The sequence below is a fragment of the Sardina pilchardus genome, chromosome 14 (assembly GCF_963854185.1).
Source record: "Sardina pilchardus chromosome 14, fSarPil1.1, whole genome shotgun sequence".
Classification (NCBI taxonomy): Eukaryota; Metazoa; Chordata; class Actinopteri; order Clupeiformes; family Clupeidae; genus Sardina; species Sardina pilchardus.
In genome coordinates, this window is record NC_085007.1 from 30,566,465 (window position 1) to 30,584,003 (window position 17,539).

Consider the following 17,539-nt stretch of genomic DNA (forward strand, 5'->3'; position numbering starts at 1 on the left):
GCGCAGTAGGAGGTGTTTGGTCTACACTGCTAGTGCTGATGATGAGGGGCTGGAACACCCAGAGAGGAGTGTTACAGAAGAGAAACAGAGGAGTCAGGGATTAAGTCTCAGACAGCCAACACAAACACACCGCTGGTGACCGATAAAGCCTGTTGACAGCTAAACTCACAGACCGCTATGGCAACAATATCACTCGGTCAGAACCCTGTAGCTGAATCCTATCAAACTAAATGGAAAATGTTACATATACATCCATTTGGCATTAGCTTCCATTAAAAGCAAACAGCGCATTGACTAATGCTAGATGAGTTACATAAGCCTGATCCCATAACCAGATGTGGCTTCCTGATTGTAATAAATGCATGGGACAATGCATAACATTACAACTGAACTATACCAAACTACACAGCAAAACATGGGCATTCCTTCTACCCCCTCACCCCTCAATTAATAAACCAAAGTACTATTCATAACTGTCTATTGTTTTTGAATTAACGGTGCAGGAAAAAAAGGTTGGTTTGGACTTCACATTCCATAATCATGACTGTCATTAACATCAACATTTAAACCCTAAGGGTTTTTATGTGAGAAGTGATGCACCATGATTTCTTGAACCGGATATAATATAGGTTTAATACACATAAAACAGAATAACACTGTTTTACCTAGAGAATCTTCCTGGCACTGGTAGGTGATGTCAGGCAGTAGGTGAGCTTCAAAAGGCGGTTTAGGGGCTTCCAGAACTCTCCCAACCACCAAGTCCACTACTCGCGGAGCAGCTCGGACCAGATTCACCACTTCGGTATGACCCATGCTGGACACGTCTGTGTTGTTGACCTGAGGAGTGAGGAGTACAGAAATAGAATGAGGTGGAAACGGGGGAAAAAAAGCATCGACATCATTCTGAGCCATTATGCAGTCAACAAACTACTTCCTCATACATTACAAGAGATAATAGCACTAATTACTGGGATGTGGTTGTCGGTGAATAGTTCTCATAAACCGCATGTCCAAGTAGTGTGTTTGTTTGGTTTGTTTCCTTATCTGTAAGTGTGCATGGTACACAGACCATGTGTGTGTGTATAGTACCATTATCATGCGATCTCCGGGGCGCAGTCGTCCGTCGCCTTTGGCTGGGTCCTGAATGATGTCGTGGATGTAACAGCTAAGGTCATTTCCTTTGGTGAGGGTAAATCCCAAACTTCCTTTGTCTGACTTGACAAGAGAGACCTTCAGCTCAACTTCCTAAAGACAAAAAAAAAGAAGAAAAAACGCATTATATTTGTTGTCAACTTTTAAAGAAGAAAAGCAAACAAGCCCAAGAGCACATATCAAATGTGTCACTACAAATAACAGTTTCCATGTTTGTCTCATGAAAGAATGTGCCTAGAGCACATATTCAGTCAAGTGAAAAGGAGGAGAGAGGACAGATGTAATCAGACACTGAACAGAGCAGCGCCCCTCCAGTTCTCTCACCGGCACAAACTCCTCCATGTCCTGGCTGTTGGGCAGGCTGAGGGTGGTGGGCACGGCGAGAGGGGGTGGCAGGGGGTCTGGGCTGGGGCTCTGGCCCGCCCTGTCGGGGCTGACCGATGACGACAGCATGGGCTGCAGAGTGGAGTCCAGCTCCACCGTCATAGGGGACGAAGATGGAGACCTGGAGCACAGAACCAACAGACATGATAAAGGAGCTAGATGTGTGTGTAGGACAGTACAGATACATGTGGAAGCTCTCTGATTATCACATGACTAAGTCACTCTTAACTAGAAGATTATGGGTATATAAAACATTTAAAATACTTCCTACAGACTTCTATGGAGATAGCTGAACAGTGAGTCTGGCTGACAACCCAAAAAGACAATTCCTAAATATCGATAAATAGTCTCTGGTCTCTAAACTGTGTCAGAGACCTCAAATGTCTAGGTTATGGGTCAAGGGTTGATTGGCCCCAGTACCTTCTGTCGAGATCTGTCCTGCAGATGGACTGGTTGGGAGAGTAGTAGGTGGATCGCACGGTGTCGTCCAGCTCACCCGGGGTCTCGTACTGGCTGAGTCTCCCCAGCTGGGGGTTGTTGCCGGGGGTCTGGTAAACACTTCTGTCCCACGACTGGCTGCTGTGCTCCAGGGAGGGGCTGAAGGCCTCCTCCACCTCCTCGTCATCCGTGCTGTCGCTGTAGCTGTCCCGCCGGCTGGGGGACTTCATCAGCAGCCTCTCCAGGGCCTCCTCCACCGCCCCCATGCTCCGCTGGCTGTCCCCCTCAGCAGGGGAGACCGTTCTGGGCTCGCTGGGCTCCGGATGAGCGTGGAGCTCCTTACGAGGGGAAACCTTGGGGGTCTGTGGAAGAAACACAGGAAACGAACTGAAGCTCATGAAATAGGCATATGATGCAAGTGTTTTCCTAGCTGGACCAGGTGGCATTTGGGAAACCATGAGAAGTTTTTTTTTTCTCACCACTAGAGAGGGGTCCATTTCTGGTAAGACTCCTTTGTCTGGTCTACAAAGCAACAGCGTGACTTCCTGCCCTGCTCCTCTGAGAGCTGATATCACTTCCTGTAACAAGCCAAACCACAATATCAAGACAATCACCAAATACAGCTGCTTAAATACTCTACATCCTTCCTCCTAAGGTTGATTACTGCAGTTATGGCACATATAGGTGAAATTGCTGTATAAAACTGAGAAACATACATGTTGTGATAGGCCCTTGAGGGAAGTCTGATTGACGCGCAAGATGACGTCGCCCACTTCAATTTGGCCACTCTCGGCAGCCGGTTGTCCAGGGAACAGCTTCTTCACTCGGACCATGCTCGTCGGGGCCGCCTCCCCTGGAACGTTCTCCTCCCGACTGAAGCTGAAGCCCAGGCCTGAGGAGTTCTTCACCAGGCCCACCTCAAACACGTTATCTACACCAGAGAACAGAATACAGAGTAGATTTCATTGTCATGGTACAAGTTCAACAACATTTGAAAGTGCATACGTTTACAGTATGACACACGGAGTGGGATGCTTTCAGGTTCCCTACTGTTTGCTAAGCCCACAACAAGCTGGATACGGCGAGAGTAGGGCGTATGGCAGGTGGGGCTGCATGCCATGTTCCACCCACACTCACCATCGGTCACAAAGTGGTAGTCAGCGGGAGGTTTAGGGGCTGCCCGGGGCTTCTCTGGGGGGGGCTCTGCAGTGCTCTGTGGGGTGAGTGGGGCGTGGATGCTATCAGCCGGGGGGTGACCTTTCTCTAGCAGCAGGTGGACAACCTGGGGGACAAATGGGGTCAGAGGTCAAGACACCTTGAGGAGCCCTCAACAGAAAAAGAGCATTGTGTCTTTTTGGCCTTGGACGTTAACAAAGACCGTCTTACTTGTCCAGTGTCTCGAAGGGCTTCCACAGCCTGCTGGTGAGTAGCTCCTTCCAGGCTTTTCCCATTCACAGCCATGACTCGATCACCTGGTGAAGACAAGCGCAGTTGGCATGGAACACAAGGGATGACGCATAGTACAGTTAGAACTGTGGCAGTTAACTTTCATCACTGTCAAAAACGGCAAAAGGATCTAGCAAAGGAGTCCCGTCTAATTATTCCAATGGTCCACATCAGCACCATCTGCCCACCAGGACAAGCCCCCCACGGCTCACCTTTGTTAATTCTGCCGTCCAGCTCAGCGGCTCCTTTAGGGATGATGGCCTTCACGTAGATCCCCCCGTGCTTCACCGTTGTGTTTGAGCCCCCCTGAGACACACACACATATATTAGCACTCGTCCACACGGCCCATCTGCAGCACCACTACGCTCTAGACTACATCACTGCTGCCCTGCCTCTCTCTGGCCTCTACGTGGCCCTGTCATGACCTTAAGTATAAATCCATTCCAGCCGTGTTGTGCTCAGTTAGGGGTGATTTCACAGGTGATGTTAATGTTACTATTGGTATTTAAACATTATCATATGATTTATAAATAAGTCAGAAAGGAGTTAGACGTGAAAAGGAGTTTGGATTAAAGCAAGAGAGTGCAGTCGTTTAAGAAATTCAGCTGATTTGAATTTGATTTGAATTGTCGAACGTGGTTTTATTGTTGCAGAGGTCAAGGATCATTTCAGTCATGCAACAGGAAGTCATTTGACAAGACAAGATTACAGCACGGCACAGCACAGCACACGTCAGATTGATGAGACTGAAAGGATGCACTCAGTACTGGAGAAATCAAACTGGTCACAATGCAATCAATTAAAAGATGATCAGCAATGCAAATCTATGCAGGCATTATTAGTGGGGTGAACCATGTTGGTGTCAAAACTTTGCACGTTTTCTGTCCTCTGCAGGCTAAAGGCTGAACTGCACCTACTGTTGGTATTACCGATTCGCCGATTTCAAAATGCCTGAAAAAATCTGCATGCAATGAGAGCCAATCTACTTTCCCCAAAATGAAGCCAAGCGGCGGACTTCAAAAGCAGGCACAAGCTACGGGCAAAATGGGAAAAAACACACACACACACAGTCATGAGTTAAGAGGGAGAAGGGAGAAAATAAAGAGGAGAGAGTGAAAACCTTTCCAAACAGTACCGTCACACTAATGCCCAGGCTGCTGTCTATTTTGGACAGCTCAACGTCAAATAGATCTCCTGGTTGGAGACTATTGACCCCTGGGGCATTACCACTTAAATTTCCCATGTTGCAGCTGGGAGATAGCTCCTGCAAACAGAGAAAAGGCGTGTGTGAGTAGACAGGACGTCACACACGGACACATGCAGGAGGGAGGGGGGGAAGGGGGGAGGGGGGCTGAGGGGGAGAGAGAGAGGACATTTGGAGGTCGAGCTAAGAGAGTGGCCAAGCACATATCAAAGATAAGGTCCCATGCAGCAGTGGCATGCACTTCCTCATTCCAAAACGCAGTCATGCCCGCCAATTTGGCAACAAAAGCAGTTAGTTTGAGACTAACAGAGTGCTAGCACGACCGTGCGCTGTGGAGCAAATGTACGTGTGATTGACAGGCTGTGGAGACCTGGGAATTGTGGCGGGATCTCAGCTGCAGGAAACTGCTTGATGAATGAAACAGTGACTAGATGAACCCCAGAGGTTCTGTGCACTCAAGCTTGCAACGTCTGTTTGATTGAATCATGCACATGACTGCCATACGTGATTTGAGGACAAATCAAATTCAGTCTTTATTTAGGCACACTGGCAGAGCCTGACACAAGTGATGCCAAAGTGTACGGAACACTACACAATGTTGTAAAATCACATCACTTCTATATACCAATTTGTTTACTGCAAGCAACTGTAAGTCAGATCAAATCAATTTATATCAAGTATCTTAAAAGTTTGTTTTTCTTTTATGCAATGCATTTCTACCTCCAGTTCAGTTTAGAAAACAATGAGCTATATACATACAGAGATCTGAAATGAACTGCAACCAATAATACCGGAGCCCAGTCGACCTAGTCCTTTCTAAATACTCCACTTTATGGACACACTCCTTTTCTCAAGCTTCCAACATTGTTGCGGCTCTCTTTCTACTGACTCTACCTTTTTAAGTATAAGTTTCTCTGGGCTACCAGGGTATGTCTCCTCATCCATATCCGAGTCTCCTCTGTCTGAATATTCGGCCTCTTTGGGCGTCTCTAGCACCTTCTGGGCTTTCCTGGTCTTGGGCGGCAGGGCGGGCGGCGTGCTGTCCAGGGCGGGCTGAGCTGCCGGGGGGCCCTCTGGAGGGGGGCTGCGGTGGAAGCCGTTGAGCTGCGCCGGGGGGAGAGCGGGGCTGCCCGTGCGGGAGTTCTGGGAGCTGTTCAGGCTCTCGTGCCGGCGGCCCAGCGGGGACACGGACGCGCTGGCCACGGACATCGGGGGAGGACTGGGGGAGCCTGCGTTCTCCTCAGACGACGACTCCAAATCCACCTGCACAGGTGAGGCCACGGGGGGCTTGGTGCTGTAGCGAGGGAAGCTTGAAGGGGAGCCTAGGATGGAGGAGACCAACACAATTACACTGCAGTCCCACTGTGCTGTGTACAAGACCATGCTGGCTCTCTTACTAACCTCATTAACACTAGCATCAACAATTAATAACCACTTCTAAATAGAACACATACCTATACAAAAATGTCCTTAAAACCACCTGAACTACCTAAAGATGATGCAATACAGTTTATTTAGGCTTTGTTTTTGCTGCTGACATTTTAAATGCAAATGTTAAACTGAATTGAAATGCAATTTTAATGCAATTAAAAGCGTGCAAGACATAAATGCAATACAAAGTACAATATTACTCTCATTTTAGGACATATTTTGGTAAAGAGCAGCTCTAGGCAATAATCATTAGGATATATAACATTTGCTACAACTGTAACTCACTAGTTTATTACTTCACCCAAAGAGCAAAGAGATTTATTTACCAGCACAAGGTCAAGCCGGCCATTCAAACAGCAGTGAGGTCAAATGGCAACAGTGGTCACTCACTAAACAACGAATTGATGGGCATCTATGCACCTGTAGTGCTGAACCTTAACAATATCTAGAGATCAGTCAGCAGTGCTCACCTTCAAACAGCCTCTCTTTGGGCTGGGACACCACCAGAGTGACATCGTCGGGGGCGTTCTGAAGGATGTCCACCGCAGCTTCATGAGGAAGTCCCTCCAGATTGACGTCGTTCACCGAGATCAGACGATCTCCTGATACACCCATCGGGAGGAAAAATATAGAGATACACCAATCAGTACAAGAACACTTCACGACTACTTTAAATTACTTTAACATCACTTAAGATCAATAAGATGAAATAGCGCTTCAATATTATTTTGCTAATTTTCTATTTTGGCTTAAGGTGAATGATACCAATTCAACCATGACTTCTCCCATATGACTTCTGACTCTTATCATGGGCAGTGCTAAGGCAGATGTGGATGTGATCTGAAAAAGGGCATAGCTAAGAAGATACAGACCAGGCTTCAGGCAGCCGTTAATGTCAGCCGGACCTCCAGGAGTTATGGAGCTGATCAGAGTCCCAAGATCCATCCGCCCTGAACTCTCTCCCCCTACAATCTGGAACCCTGCGGATGGAAAAAGACAGGAATTCTTATGGAAAAAGAACAAAATGAAAAAAAATATACAGTCAAATGATCAAAAAAAAAGTCATCGCGAAGCCAGTTAATACAAACCAAATGAAAAAAACTGCTGAGAGTCTTTCAAACTAGAAACTTCTTCAAAAGGAAAATATGAAAGAGGAACATGAAAAGCCTCTCAGGCCTCCCTCCTCCATGATTCATTAATCACTGGTACAAATGGGACTGAAAGCAAAGCCCCTCCACAGTTTATCAGGCCTCTCGCTTTCTTAGCAGAGAATGCTTCCGTACGAGAGGCATCTGGCTTGGCCCAGATAACCCCATTCTGTCCTCCTGACATTCATCAGAGAGTCTGTGTCAACCGCGGAGGCAATAACATGATATATGGCTTCCCCACCCATATATGGCACAGGCACAGGCAACTTCCAGCGCAAGGAGAGAGAGAGAGAGAGAGCGCTCTAAAAAAGAGAGGATAAAAAAAGCTTACCCAGACCATACTTTGCATCCTTCTTGAGATTTACGGTCATAATCTCCCTCTCAGGAGAAGGCAAGGCATTCAGCTTCTTCTTCAGAGAGTCTGTTCGAAAAGGCCAGCAAGGAAACAAGCCGTGTTTATAAAAGCTGACTTCCCTAACAGAGCAGTCTGGGCTTCAGTGCCCTTTATAGAGCCACTGATGAGCACCAAGGGAATGGTTAAGAGTGACTATTGTGAAGTGATAAAATGTACACAGCAGCTAGCTACTTTAACTGTTTATATCAAATTACACTAAGAATGAGTAAATATTTGTGAAAAAAGAATGAGTAAACATTTTGGGAAGTATCTGACATCAATTACACAAGCAGCCAGTAACAGCAAGAGAGGAAACGTGACATTGACAACAGTGCATCCAGTCATCATTCCGTGCACATGAACCCTGGGCTCAGCGAGCCTAACGTGCAGGAGTTGCGTCTGAGTGTTTATAGACAGCGTTAACCCTGGCTGCTGCGAGAGGCATGTCTGACTGCGCCGCAGCAACTGCCAGAGCACAGAGACGACTGTGAGGCACAAGTGGGCTTGGCGAATCGGTTCCACGCCGGGATCAGACAGATTAAGCTGTAGCTGAGCTATACATCACGGCTATAGGCCCCAGAGGGGGCTCCAGTTAAGGCACGGCCATCAGACACGGACCCTTAATAGGCCCCAAACAATGTGTCTCTTTATGTGTCTGCGTGCTTCAATGGAACGAGCGCCATGACATCTGCATGTTGGAGAGGAGATGCAGAGATGCAGCCACAGATTGTTATTTACAGAAGGGAGAGAGCAAGCGTATTGCGTCACATACCATTGACTGTGAGAGAGGCAGGGGTGGAGGGCACTCCTGAGCTGTGCATGCTCACACCTACACAGCGTGAGACAGAGACACACACACAGACAGATAAGCAAGCAGGCCGGCAGACAGACAGGCAGAGAGAGAGACAGACAGACAGACAGACAGACAGACAGACAGACAGACAGAGACAAGATCTGTTGTTTCACATAGACTAATCAAATAAACTGCATTTCCTTGTCTTTGTACTTGCACTCTGCACAATGACAATAAAGTTGAATCTACTCTAAATCAAATAGAATAACAGATGACTATTTCTATAAATATTGCCCATCTTCATCCATAACAGCTGAGCCCCTATGTGAATCAATCCCTTCTCTATGCACTAGCATGTGTCATGATGAGTGAATTAAATCATCATTCTATCCTCTACCAGTCACACCATCTTGAGGTTTTTTCCTCTTTTATCAAAGTTAAAAGATGCAGCGCAAACGAAGTGCTCTTCATCTCTTTGACAGTGCAGGAAAAGCAGATCAAAGGTAAGGCTCTCTCATGAGGCAAGAGCCACTGCTCGGAGAAGAAGAGATTTCACAGACACTGAGAGTCTGACGACTCCCCCTCACATCCCGCTTTAACGCACACACAGCACTAGATGAAGGGCTTGAAAGCCTGCCAAAAGACAGGGAGGCAAATAAACAGAACGATAAACAAAAATGCAAACAGAGCCATTCAAAACACTCGGCCGTCGACCCTGGCCAGCATGCACTGGGAGTCTCACATACAGAGATGGAGACAATCACACGGGCAGACAGACAGAGATGCCAACAGAGGGACAGACAGAAAACAAGCATGCAAGCAGGCAGACAGACAGGCTGTTGTAGTATGTTCTGAACAAAGTCCCAAGGAGGTGTACTAACCTACAACATAGGCGTTGGCCGTCTCCTCACACGAGGAGGAGTCCGACTCTTTCTTAAACTTCTCGGGACTCCAGTGAGGGTTGCTGTGGACCAGGGAGCCGAAACTGCTACTGAGGAGACAACAGAGGGAGAGGGAGAGGGACAATTACCAGCCCTGCCAGCAGACACAGAGAGCCGGCACTTGATTTAATAATTCTGTCTGTTCTAGAGTCTGGAGAGGTGGCGGTGGGGGTGGGGCTGGTGGGGGGGATGGGGCAGAGGGCAGTAATGAGGACTAGACCAGAGAGGCTTGTTTTGTCTGTGCACAACTGTATCCAAGAGAACTGGAGGAAAGGGCTACAGGGCAAGCTGTGAGTAAATTGCTCCAGTAGATCACATAGCTCCTCCTTTGAAGATCTCAAACAGGCAACTTGAAAACAGACACACTTTTGCCACTAGGTGGCCGCAAGACCTTTGGTGCTTGCATTACATGTCGAATACAGATCTGCAAATAGCAGTTTTGAGTTCTGTTTTCTGTTCTGGCCACTCTGTTCTTGGCATGGACTTCTCTAGGACTTGTAGGACTCTATGAAATGTCCATGGTGGCCTGGCGAGGCGTCGGTGACTCACCCGTCCTGCTGTCGGCTGACGGTGATGGAGTCGGTGTCGGAGCAGGCGCGGTGGTGCGAGGGCAGCTGGGTGCTGAGCCGCGCCGCGCCGCTCTGGGACTGGCTGCCGTAGGAGAGCGCCGCCCGGTGCTCGGGCGACTCGGGCAGCTGGCCCAGGTTGTGGTGCGAGCGGCTCAGGTGCCGGGGGTTGGGGTTGGGCACGTAGCCCGGGTACGAGACGTCGCCGGAGGCAGGGAGCCGGACCATGTGGTGCTTGTTCAGGGCGGCCTCCGAGCAGGACATCCTCTTGAGGTGGTCGCTCTCCGAGCGTCCGCTGGGGGCCAGGCTGAGCGCGCTCACTGCCCTGCCCATGCCCTCTGGACCCGAGGGGTACTGCAGGCTACTCAAGTTCTCTGTCACGGACACAAAGACATTTCAGCACCACACAAGCAGCAACATCAGTATCAGAGCTCAGAGCACCTCCAGTGTGGGACTTCGCTTTACCCAAGTCTTTGGTCTCCTGGTTGCTCTGTCTGGCTTTCGTGTGCAGGTGGAATTTGTGCTGGGCTGAACACAGGTTCAGCAGATACTGGCAGGTCTTCTGACTGTCCGTCTGGAACAGGTGCTTGATCCCATCTGAGGTGTTCTGGAGAGAGATCTTCTTTTTCTGCAGGAGACACAAGCCCAGCCACATGCAGATGGTGAAAGCAAGTCCTTGCACTCAACAAATATGCTGTAGGCTTTACGCCAACAAAAACAGTTCAACCTAAGTTACTGCAATTACTGGCAAGCTTACAATGAAAGAGATTTTCTTTGTTTCTCTCCAGGGGAACCTCAGGACAGGCGTGCGGTTTCCATTCAGGACCTCAAAGATGAGCACCCCTTTGGAGAAGACCCCGAGCATGATGCCGGTCTGGGACCTCTTCTCTGGCAGCACACGGTGGAAGTGAACACCGTACTCAGTCAGTCGTTGGCACACCTTCATGTCAAACAGCAGAGGAGAAATCAGCCAGACAAAACACACAGTTGCAGCATGTGGATGTTACACATCTTATCTTTATTTTGAAGTATCAACTCCAAAAAAAGTAATGAACTGCTTTTGAATTTTGCCCTTGTTTATATCAAGTTTAGAAAGCTATTTATTTTGTGTCTCGCTTGTAAAAAGTCTGGAAAATTATTGAGAACTGCCTTTGTGACACCTAAGATCCAAAGAGACAAAACATTACACAAGCAGACAAAACAATACCCAATTCTAAAAAAAACCCCCACTATATTCACAGTAGGCAGTGGGGCTTGATAGAAGGCCTGCTACAAAGTCCTTGGCAGGCTCTTACAACTGTACCTTCAGGAACTCAAATTCAGCCTCATCCTCACAGACTCCATAGTAGGAGCTGTGTAGCTTGGACAGGTCCTCCTTGATGGACGTCTGGTCAATCTTGTCCATAGCAGAGGCGGGCAGGTAGTGCTCCATCCTGAAATATGTCTTCCCGTGGAGCTGTGAGGAGAAGATGGATCGGACAGTCAACTGAGGCGCACAACACGCGCTCGCAAGCTGAATCAGTTACCAAATAAGGAGAATTAGAAGATAAAAATAACAGTAGAGAGCAGTGGCCAACACAAGACTAGGCAAGAAAACTGTTGAAATGGTAATAACAGAAACAGATGGACTGATGTGAATGTTCGATTTTACACCTGAATGGAAAAGCGCTAAATCTCACAAGCTGGCTTAAACAAGTTCTGAGGAAAAGAGCTCTGGCAGTTGTTGTTACCTCTGGCTGGTAATCACCAAACTCTGCCTGCAGAGCGAGAGACGCCAGGAGCATGGCACTCTCCAGGTCACAGCGCATTCTTTCCTCCAAGATGTCTTTCCGCAGCTGCAAGTAGTACTGCCGTTTGGTCATCATGTGTCTGGGTTCAAACAAATGAACAAGGATGGTAATTACTATTACAGGCAGCGTCGAGGCCCTGTTCTCAGGTTTCTACGTGTAGGAGTGTGAGCTGAGAGAGTGGCGTAGGAGGAGAGGAAAACTGGGCCTCTCTCTCTCTCTCTCTCTCTCTCTCGGGGTCTTACTGAATGAGGTTCACATCATCTAAGAAGAACTTGATGCGCAGGAACAGGTTGAAGTTGACATCCGTTTTCTTCTTCTTGGGGTCTTCCTTCCAGCCATCGGGGGCCACTTTGGTCAGTTTGGCATCAGGCTCAATAAAGAAGAACTCGTCGTCTGCAACACATAAACAAGACACGCTGTAAAGCCACAGAAAACAACACTGTTTATGGAACACAATCAAACCGGATGCAAAGATCACTGCTTAGTCACATCTGAACTCAGTCTCTGCACAATGCAGGATTTCTTGCAGCAAATCTCTTCACGCTTAACAAAAGACTTAATCCATTAGTGGTCAACAGCAGTGAGCGAGCGAGTGAGTGACCGATGGATGTCACGCGCGGCGGCCTCCCCCTCACCTCTCAGGCTGGCCAGGCCGAAGAGGTGGTGCTCCACCAGGCCCACGTGGGCCACCACCATGTCCAGCACGTCCTTGCACACCGCCTTCACGTCGCTGCTGAGCTCCAGACGCTGGCCGCTCAGCAGCACCACCCCCACCTTCCGCTGGCTCTCCTCCACCTTCCCACGCTTATTCTGTGGGAGCAGACACAAAGGCAAGGAGTCGCAGCGGGTCGGAAATGCTACAGTGGAACTGAATAAATGTTTAAAGGCCTAGCTATGCTGTAGTGCACCTTAGGAGGGACATGACTCACCATTATGGAGGAGGGGACGCTCAGTACAACACACGGCTCACTGGCCATCTTCACAAATTCAGGCCCAAAGAAAGTCTACAAACAAGAAATAAGGAAAGAGTTAGAAAATAGTCTTCACTGGCATAACAAAGAGCAGAGCATTAACAAGTTCTAGACAACTGTTCTCATGCTACCTCAGTTGTGTAGAATTAAAGTGTATCTGTCTAAATTCTTATCATCAATATTAGTGATGATTTGAGCTACTTCCTGCTTTCCCGTAGCTGTAGCTCCAGCTGTAGAGGTGTAACTGGTCTGTGCTGGTACCTTGGGCTTGCGCGGCGCTGCTACCCCCTCCAGGGGACTGCTCCTGCGAGGCTCCCGCAGGTCCAGCATGGAGGTGCGGAGGTCGTCGGAGGGGTAGAAGCTGGTGCGCACGCGCGTGTCGTCGGCCGGGTGGATGCTGGCGTGGGAGAGGCGCGCCTGGAGCCGGTGGATCTGCTCCTCCTGCCGCTGGATGAGCAGCTCAGTGCCCAGAGCGTCGTCCTGACCAGCGTCCAGCAGCCTGCCGGACCACAGCACAGGACGTGGAGTCAGACATGCCAATCACTCATACATGCCAATCACAGCTCAACACCGTACAGGACATGTAAGACCAGGTAGGTTACACACATAATAAACAAAGACTTTTATTTAAACGGTTTAACATACAAATGCATCCTTTTCTGGTTTAATATCAGCTGCAAACTGCATTAACATTTAACTGGCATATTTTTGACCAAGCGTTTCCATATTCTTTGGGAACTGGTTTGGTTTAATGACTAACATTAAGCTCCCAGTGACTTGTCCTCATGAGAGACCTGATTATGTGAGATACGTACAGTATTATCAAAAATGAGAAGCTTTTGAACCTAAATATAGTTGAAACCAGCACAACATTTTTGAAACTCGGCGTAATCCACATTAAAGCATGTGTCACGCCAGCTCTGGGGCATAAAAGAGAGAAAAGCACCTTTAGAGGCAGATTAATGTTCTTATCGGCGCAGCCTTGGAAAATACTCGCTTTAGCAACACCTAATCTCCGTGTCACAGAGGGATCCGCTCGGGGAAAAAAAGCTGAAGGGTGAGGCTCGGGACTCGTCCTGTTTTGAACATTTGATTCTGATCATCGGTGAGTCAGTCTAGTGGCGCTGAACCTGAGGCCAGGTGTCCAAACACCTCTGCCAAGCGCTCTGCCTCGGCCTCCGCTTGCTAAGACGGCAGATTATCCCCTGAGTGCAGCGCTGCACTTTCCCATGCCACTGACCTCAGCGCACAGGCATGCCAGCCTGGCCCGGGCCGGGACGAGCAGGGCTGGGCACTGCCAGCTGGGAGCAGTAGCCTGGGCACTTTGCGCCGTGGCGCCGTGCCCTGGTGCCATCACCTCAAATCAGTTATGAAAATCATAACCCCCGAAAAACTGATTAACTCGCACAGGCCAGTGCTAGGCAACTGTTGCCATGACAGCCTAGGGGTGGGAGGTGGCTGCTGCTGAGGTAGTTTCAGGAGTGAGCAGCAGAGGGAGCTGGAGAGCCACACTGTTACCTGAGCAGAAGACTGTGTGTGGGAGTGTGTGTGTGTGTGTACTTGACTGAGTGAGTTGTTGATTAAGTGAATGGTAAACAATTAACATACACACACCCACTCAGGGCGAACACAGGAAGGAAGAGCTTAATTTTGGGTGGTCTGTAGTGTGAAATGGTCCACTTTGCTCTTTTCCAAAGAATGACAGCCTACTCTACTTCCACAAGTTAGGTAACACTTTCCACATCTCTAATCCTACACACTCAAACACACACACATACACAGAGAAGTAAGAGGGGAGTGTGGGAGGGGAGTAACATGAAGACTGTGAGAAGCGGTTAACCCCAATGAAACCTCTGGGTTGAATATTAACAGGTGCTGGAGATGGGGCAGAGTGGGCTGGGGCTCTCAGTCATACCTGAGGGTTCGCTCTGCAGGATCTGCATGAGTAGCCAGGTATGTGCAAGTCATGTTTCAGTCATTTTCTCTCCATCCAACACACCCAGCCACCCACCCTCACACACACACACACACAAAACCACATGCACCGACACACACAGGGTGGGGAAACTACCTCTGTCTGCTGAGAGACATGCCGTCATGCTCCGACAGAGCCACCTGTGAGTTGCTCCTTCTCCCATCTTCTGGTTTCTTGGCTAGCAGGAGAGGAAACAGGGAGGAGCGAGAGTAAGAGCAAAATAAACACAAAAAGGACTAAGAGTATCAGATGACCGCCTGCTGCGGTCACTAACAAGGGGCAGATAGGCAGAGTGAGCTGCTGAGATCATAGAGTAACCTCCAGCTCTAATGAGTTTCCAAATCAGGGTGGGAGTCATGCCACTCCGAGCCACTTTGCAGATGACTCACCAGAGTGTTACAAGCACTTATCTCTTTGACTGAAACACAATGTTCCTGAGGATGTGCTTAAGAAATCATTCGAGCATTATGGGCCTGTATTTGTCACATCTACTTTTCTCTAGAGAGCAATCGAATGATTGGACGTCTATATTTAACGGCGCGATGGGGGAGCTGGAGTCGGAGGGGTGTACCTTGTCTGTAGTCAGGATCCGAGGACGTCACTGAGGGGCTTTCGCTGGATGAGCTGTAGTCGCTGTGGTACCTTCTGTGGGTGTGGAGGGGATCTGAAACAACAACAAGGGATTGAACATCACACAAGCTCCATGGCACGAGCTAAACAACCAGCAAGTGAACTGATGAACTCAATTTTAATTGGCTCCCCTCAGTTAAGTTTGATATGTGCTTTTCTAAAGCAGTCATAAAATGACTCATATCAACCTCCAGGGGTAGCGCTACTTTCATTTTCATTTCCAATGCCCTAATAAAGACATCTGGTGAGGTGTACTGAGGTGTACATATCCTTCAACACACATTTGCCCACCAAGGTGGAATAGCGAGTCTTACATAAGTTCTTTTCTCCTCACACCACTTTCAAAAAAAAAGTTCTAAAGAACAAGGGGAGAAATCTGTTCTAAGAGGATTTCATCCTGAGGTGAGTTGACAGTCCTTCCTTGGAAGATATAGAGGTGTATAACTGAAAGTTTAAAGAGGTCTAAAACAAATTCCCCCTTCATAGACATATAGATTTGTGGCCACATAAACTAATCGCATCAGCAGGCAGTGCCTGGACTTGTCTTTCCACTAAAGTCAGGACTTTGCTCTCAAGTGAGACACCTGGCAACATTCTTGGCGACTACTGTTTTCTTTTCATGCCCACTGAATTCAAATTCACCTCCTGCTTCACAAACTCATGACAGGGGCTAAAAGTAAATGCCCTGTGAAAGCATTCTCTTCATTCACGGTGTGCACTCCAACCCTTGCTGTTTCAGTCATTAGAGAAAATTCCTGCATGCGCAATACTTCTGAAATACGTTTTAAACTCATTGAGTAAACCCTGTGTGTGCTGCTTAAAGTTCACAGCTTTTGACTATAAGTTACTTCTGTGTGGCATGTAGTTAGGATCGTAAGTGATACTGTTACCATTTTGGCACGCCATAAAAAGTAACCGATACAATAGCAAGCTTAATGAGCAAATCTATCATATCACATTCTCAGAGGAACCGATGAGGCCATGCTCGGAAAACCATGATTGTCACATCTAATCCCCACTCTGTGTTAACGCTATCCTTAACAAAACCGTGTAGTTGGACACACTTCAAGAATGTGATATGTGATCTTTTTAATCCCACGCCTGGGACATGTGGGAGCTTATTAGACATTGCACACAGTCAGCATTCCTATTTGTCAAAGCTCAAGGGCCTTGTTGCTAGACCTGACGCAAGGCCGGCCTCGGAGATCACATCCCAGCACGCATTGTCCCTCAATCAATTTTCGCGGGTGATACGAGTTGGGTAATTGGAAAGTTCCTAACAAGGCACATTCTTCTCTAACAGACGCGGGCTTGGGAGGCGGTGGAAAAATCCGTCACCTGCTCAGGTCTTCTCTACGGGAAAGGTTTAAAGCAGAACCAGTACATCCGGTCTGAGCGCAAATCTTTAACCCAGAGTCGACATAGGTGACATTCTTAGGCTCTGGGTCAGGGGGCGGAGGTCATTAAGAGTTTCGAAATGTTACCTGAAATAGAGACGGCGGAAGGATTACACCTGGAGCACAATATGAAGTGTCTTACCTTGAAAAGCGCTATAAAAAACCTATGAATTATCATTATTTATTATTATTATTATTATTATTATTATTATTATTATTATTATGATGACTGTATTCGGCCAGTCTGACACTGTTCCATGGTGCAAGGAAAACGGATGCGGTGGCAAAAATATCACTTATGGACTACACGGTGGTTGTCTTCGTCAGTGCTGGTTTTGGACGGCCTTGACACACTTAATCTCCCCACACAGAGGAAATGACAGCAAACCAAAGGAACCGGTCTTCTCACTTCACCGAAACTGAGTCAGAGACTGAGACTTTTGCAACACCTCTCCAGTTTGAGCCTCATGATATGTGCCCCTGTGCACGGACGCCAGGGGTTTGTTTTTCACGTCAAAGAAAGCGATTCAACTTCTGCGCCATCTGACTGAATTCAAATTAAAGAGTTACATTACATCCACCACTTCAATGCGCAGCAGTGAAGTGAACTCTGCCTTCGAAACAGTTTGCATGCTCCCTTGGAACAGAGGATCATTCCCATGATCAGTGAATGAGAACAAAGACGTGACTGAGAGATGGTAGGCGGGGGAAGGATACATCCGTCAGGAGGGAGAGTTATGGCACATGTCCTCGTTCTCTCCCTCTCCCCTCTCTCTTTCTCTCTCTCTCTCCAGCTTTCATTATGAAAGGATCTGCCACCCACACGCTCACTTCTCAAGCACAACTCATTGTTAGTGATGCAGCAGAAACCCTGTGAC

General features: G+C 48.1%; 1 protein-coding gene across 10 annotated transcripts in view; it reads right to left on the minus strand.

The window, feature by feature from the left end:
- Positions 1–17,539, minus strand: part of ptpn13 (protein tyrosine phosphatase non-receptor type 13) — a 52,561-nt gene that overhangs the window by 9,683 nt on the left and 25,339 nt on the right. For 2 of the 10 annotated variants that reach the window (XM_062555104.1, XM_062555102.1), the window contains exons 8-34: positions 15,206–15,298; positions 14,731–14,812; positions 12,921–13,158; positions 12,618–12,692; positions 12,324–12,498; positions 11,931–12,081; positions 11,629–11,767; positions 11,202–11,354; positions 10,656–10,838; positions 10,364–10,526; positions 9,882–10,272; positions 9,273–9,382; positions 8,371–8,427; positions 7,536–7,625; positions 6,929–7,036; positions 6,527–6,658; positions 5,520–5,947; positions 4,542–4,685; positions 3,633–3,726; positions 3,361–3,446; positions 3,112–3,256; positions 2,691–2,905; positions 2,454–2,552; positions 1,957–2,336; positions 1,477–1,657; positions 1,090–1,245; positions 666–837 (exon numbers count right to left, since the gene is read on the minus strand). In XM_062555104.1, the coding sequence (XP_062411088.1) occupies positions 666–837; positions 1,090–1,245; positions 1,477–1,657; positions 1,957–2,336; positions 2,454–2,552; positions 2,691–2,905; positions 3,112–3,256; positions 3,361–3,446; positions 3,633–3,726; positions 4,542–4,685; positions 5,520–5,947; positions 6,527–6,658; positions 6,929–7,036; positions 7,536–7,625; positions 8,371–8,427; positions 9,273–9,382; positions 9,882–10,272; positions 10,364–10,526; positions 10,656–10,838; positions 11,202–11,354; positions 11,629–11,767; positions 11,931–12,081; positions 12,324–12,498; positions 12,618–12,692; positions 12,921–13,158; positions 14,731–14,812; positions 15,206–15,298 (4,440 nt within the window). The remainder of the gene's footprint in view (positions 1–665; positions 838–1,089; positions 1,246–1,476; positions 1,658–1,956; positions 2,337–2,453; positions 2,553–2,690; positions 2,906–3,111; positions 3,257–3,360; positions 3,447–3,632; positions 3,727–4,541; positions 4,686–5,519; positions 5,948–6,526; positions 6,659–6,928; positions 7,037–7,535; positions 7,626–8,370; positions 8,428–9,272; positions 9,383–9,881; positions 10,273–10,363; positions 10,527–10,655; positions 10,839–11,201; positions 11,355–11,628; positions 11,768–11,930; positions 12,082–12,323; positions 12,499–12,617; positions 12,693–12,920; positions 13,159–14,730; positions 14,813–15,205; positions 15,299–17,539) is intronic. The other 8 variants (XM_062555103.1, XM_062555108.1, XM_062555105.1 and 5 more) reach the window with 8 other exon arrangements.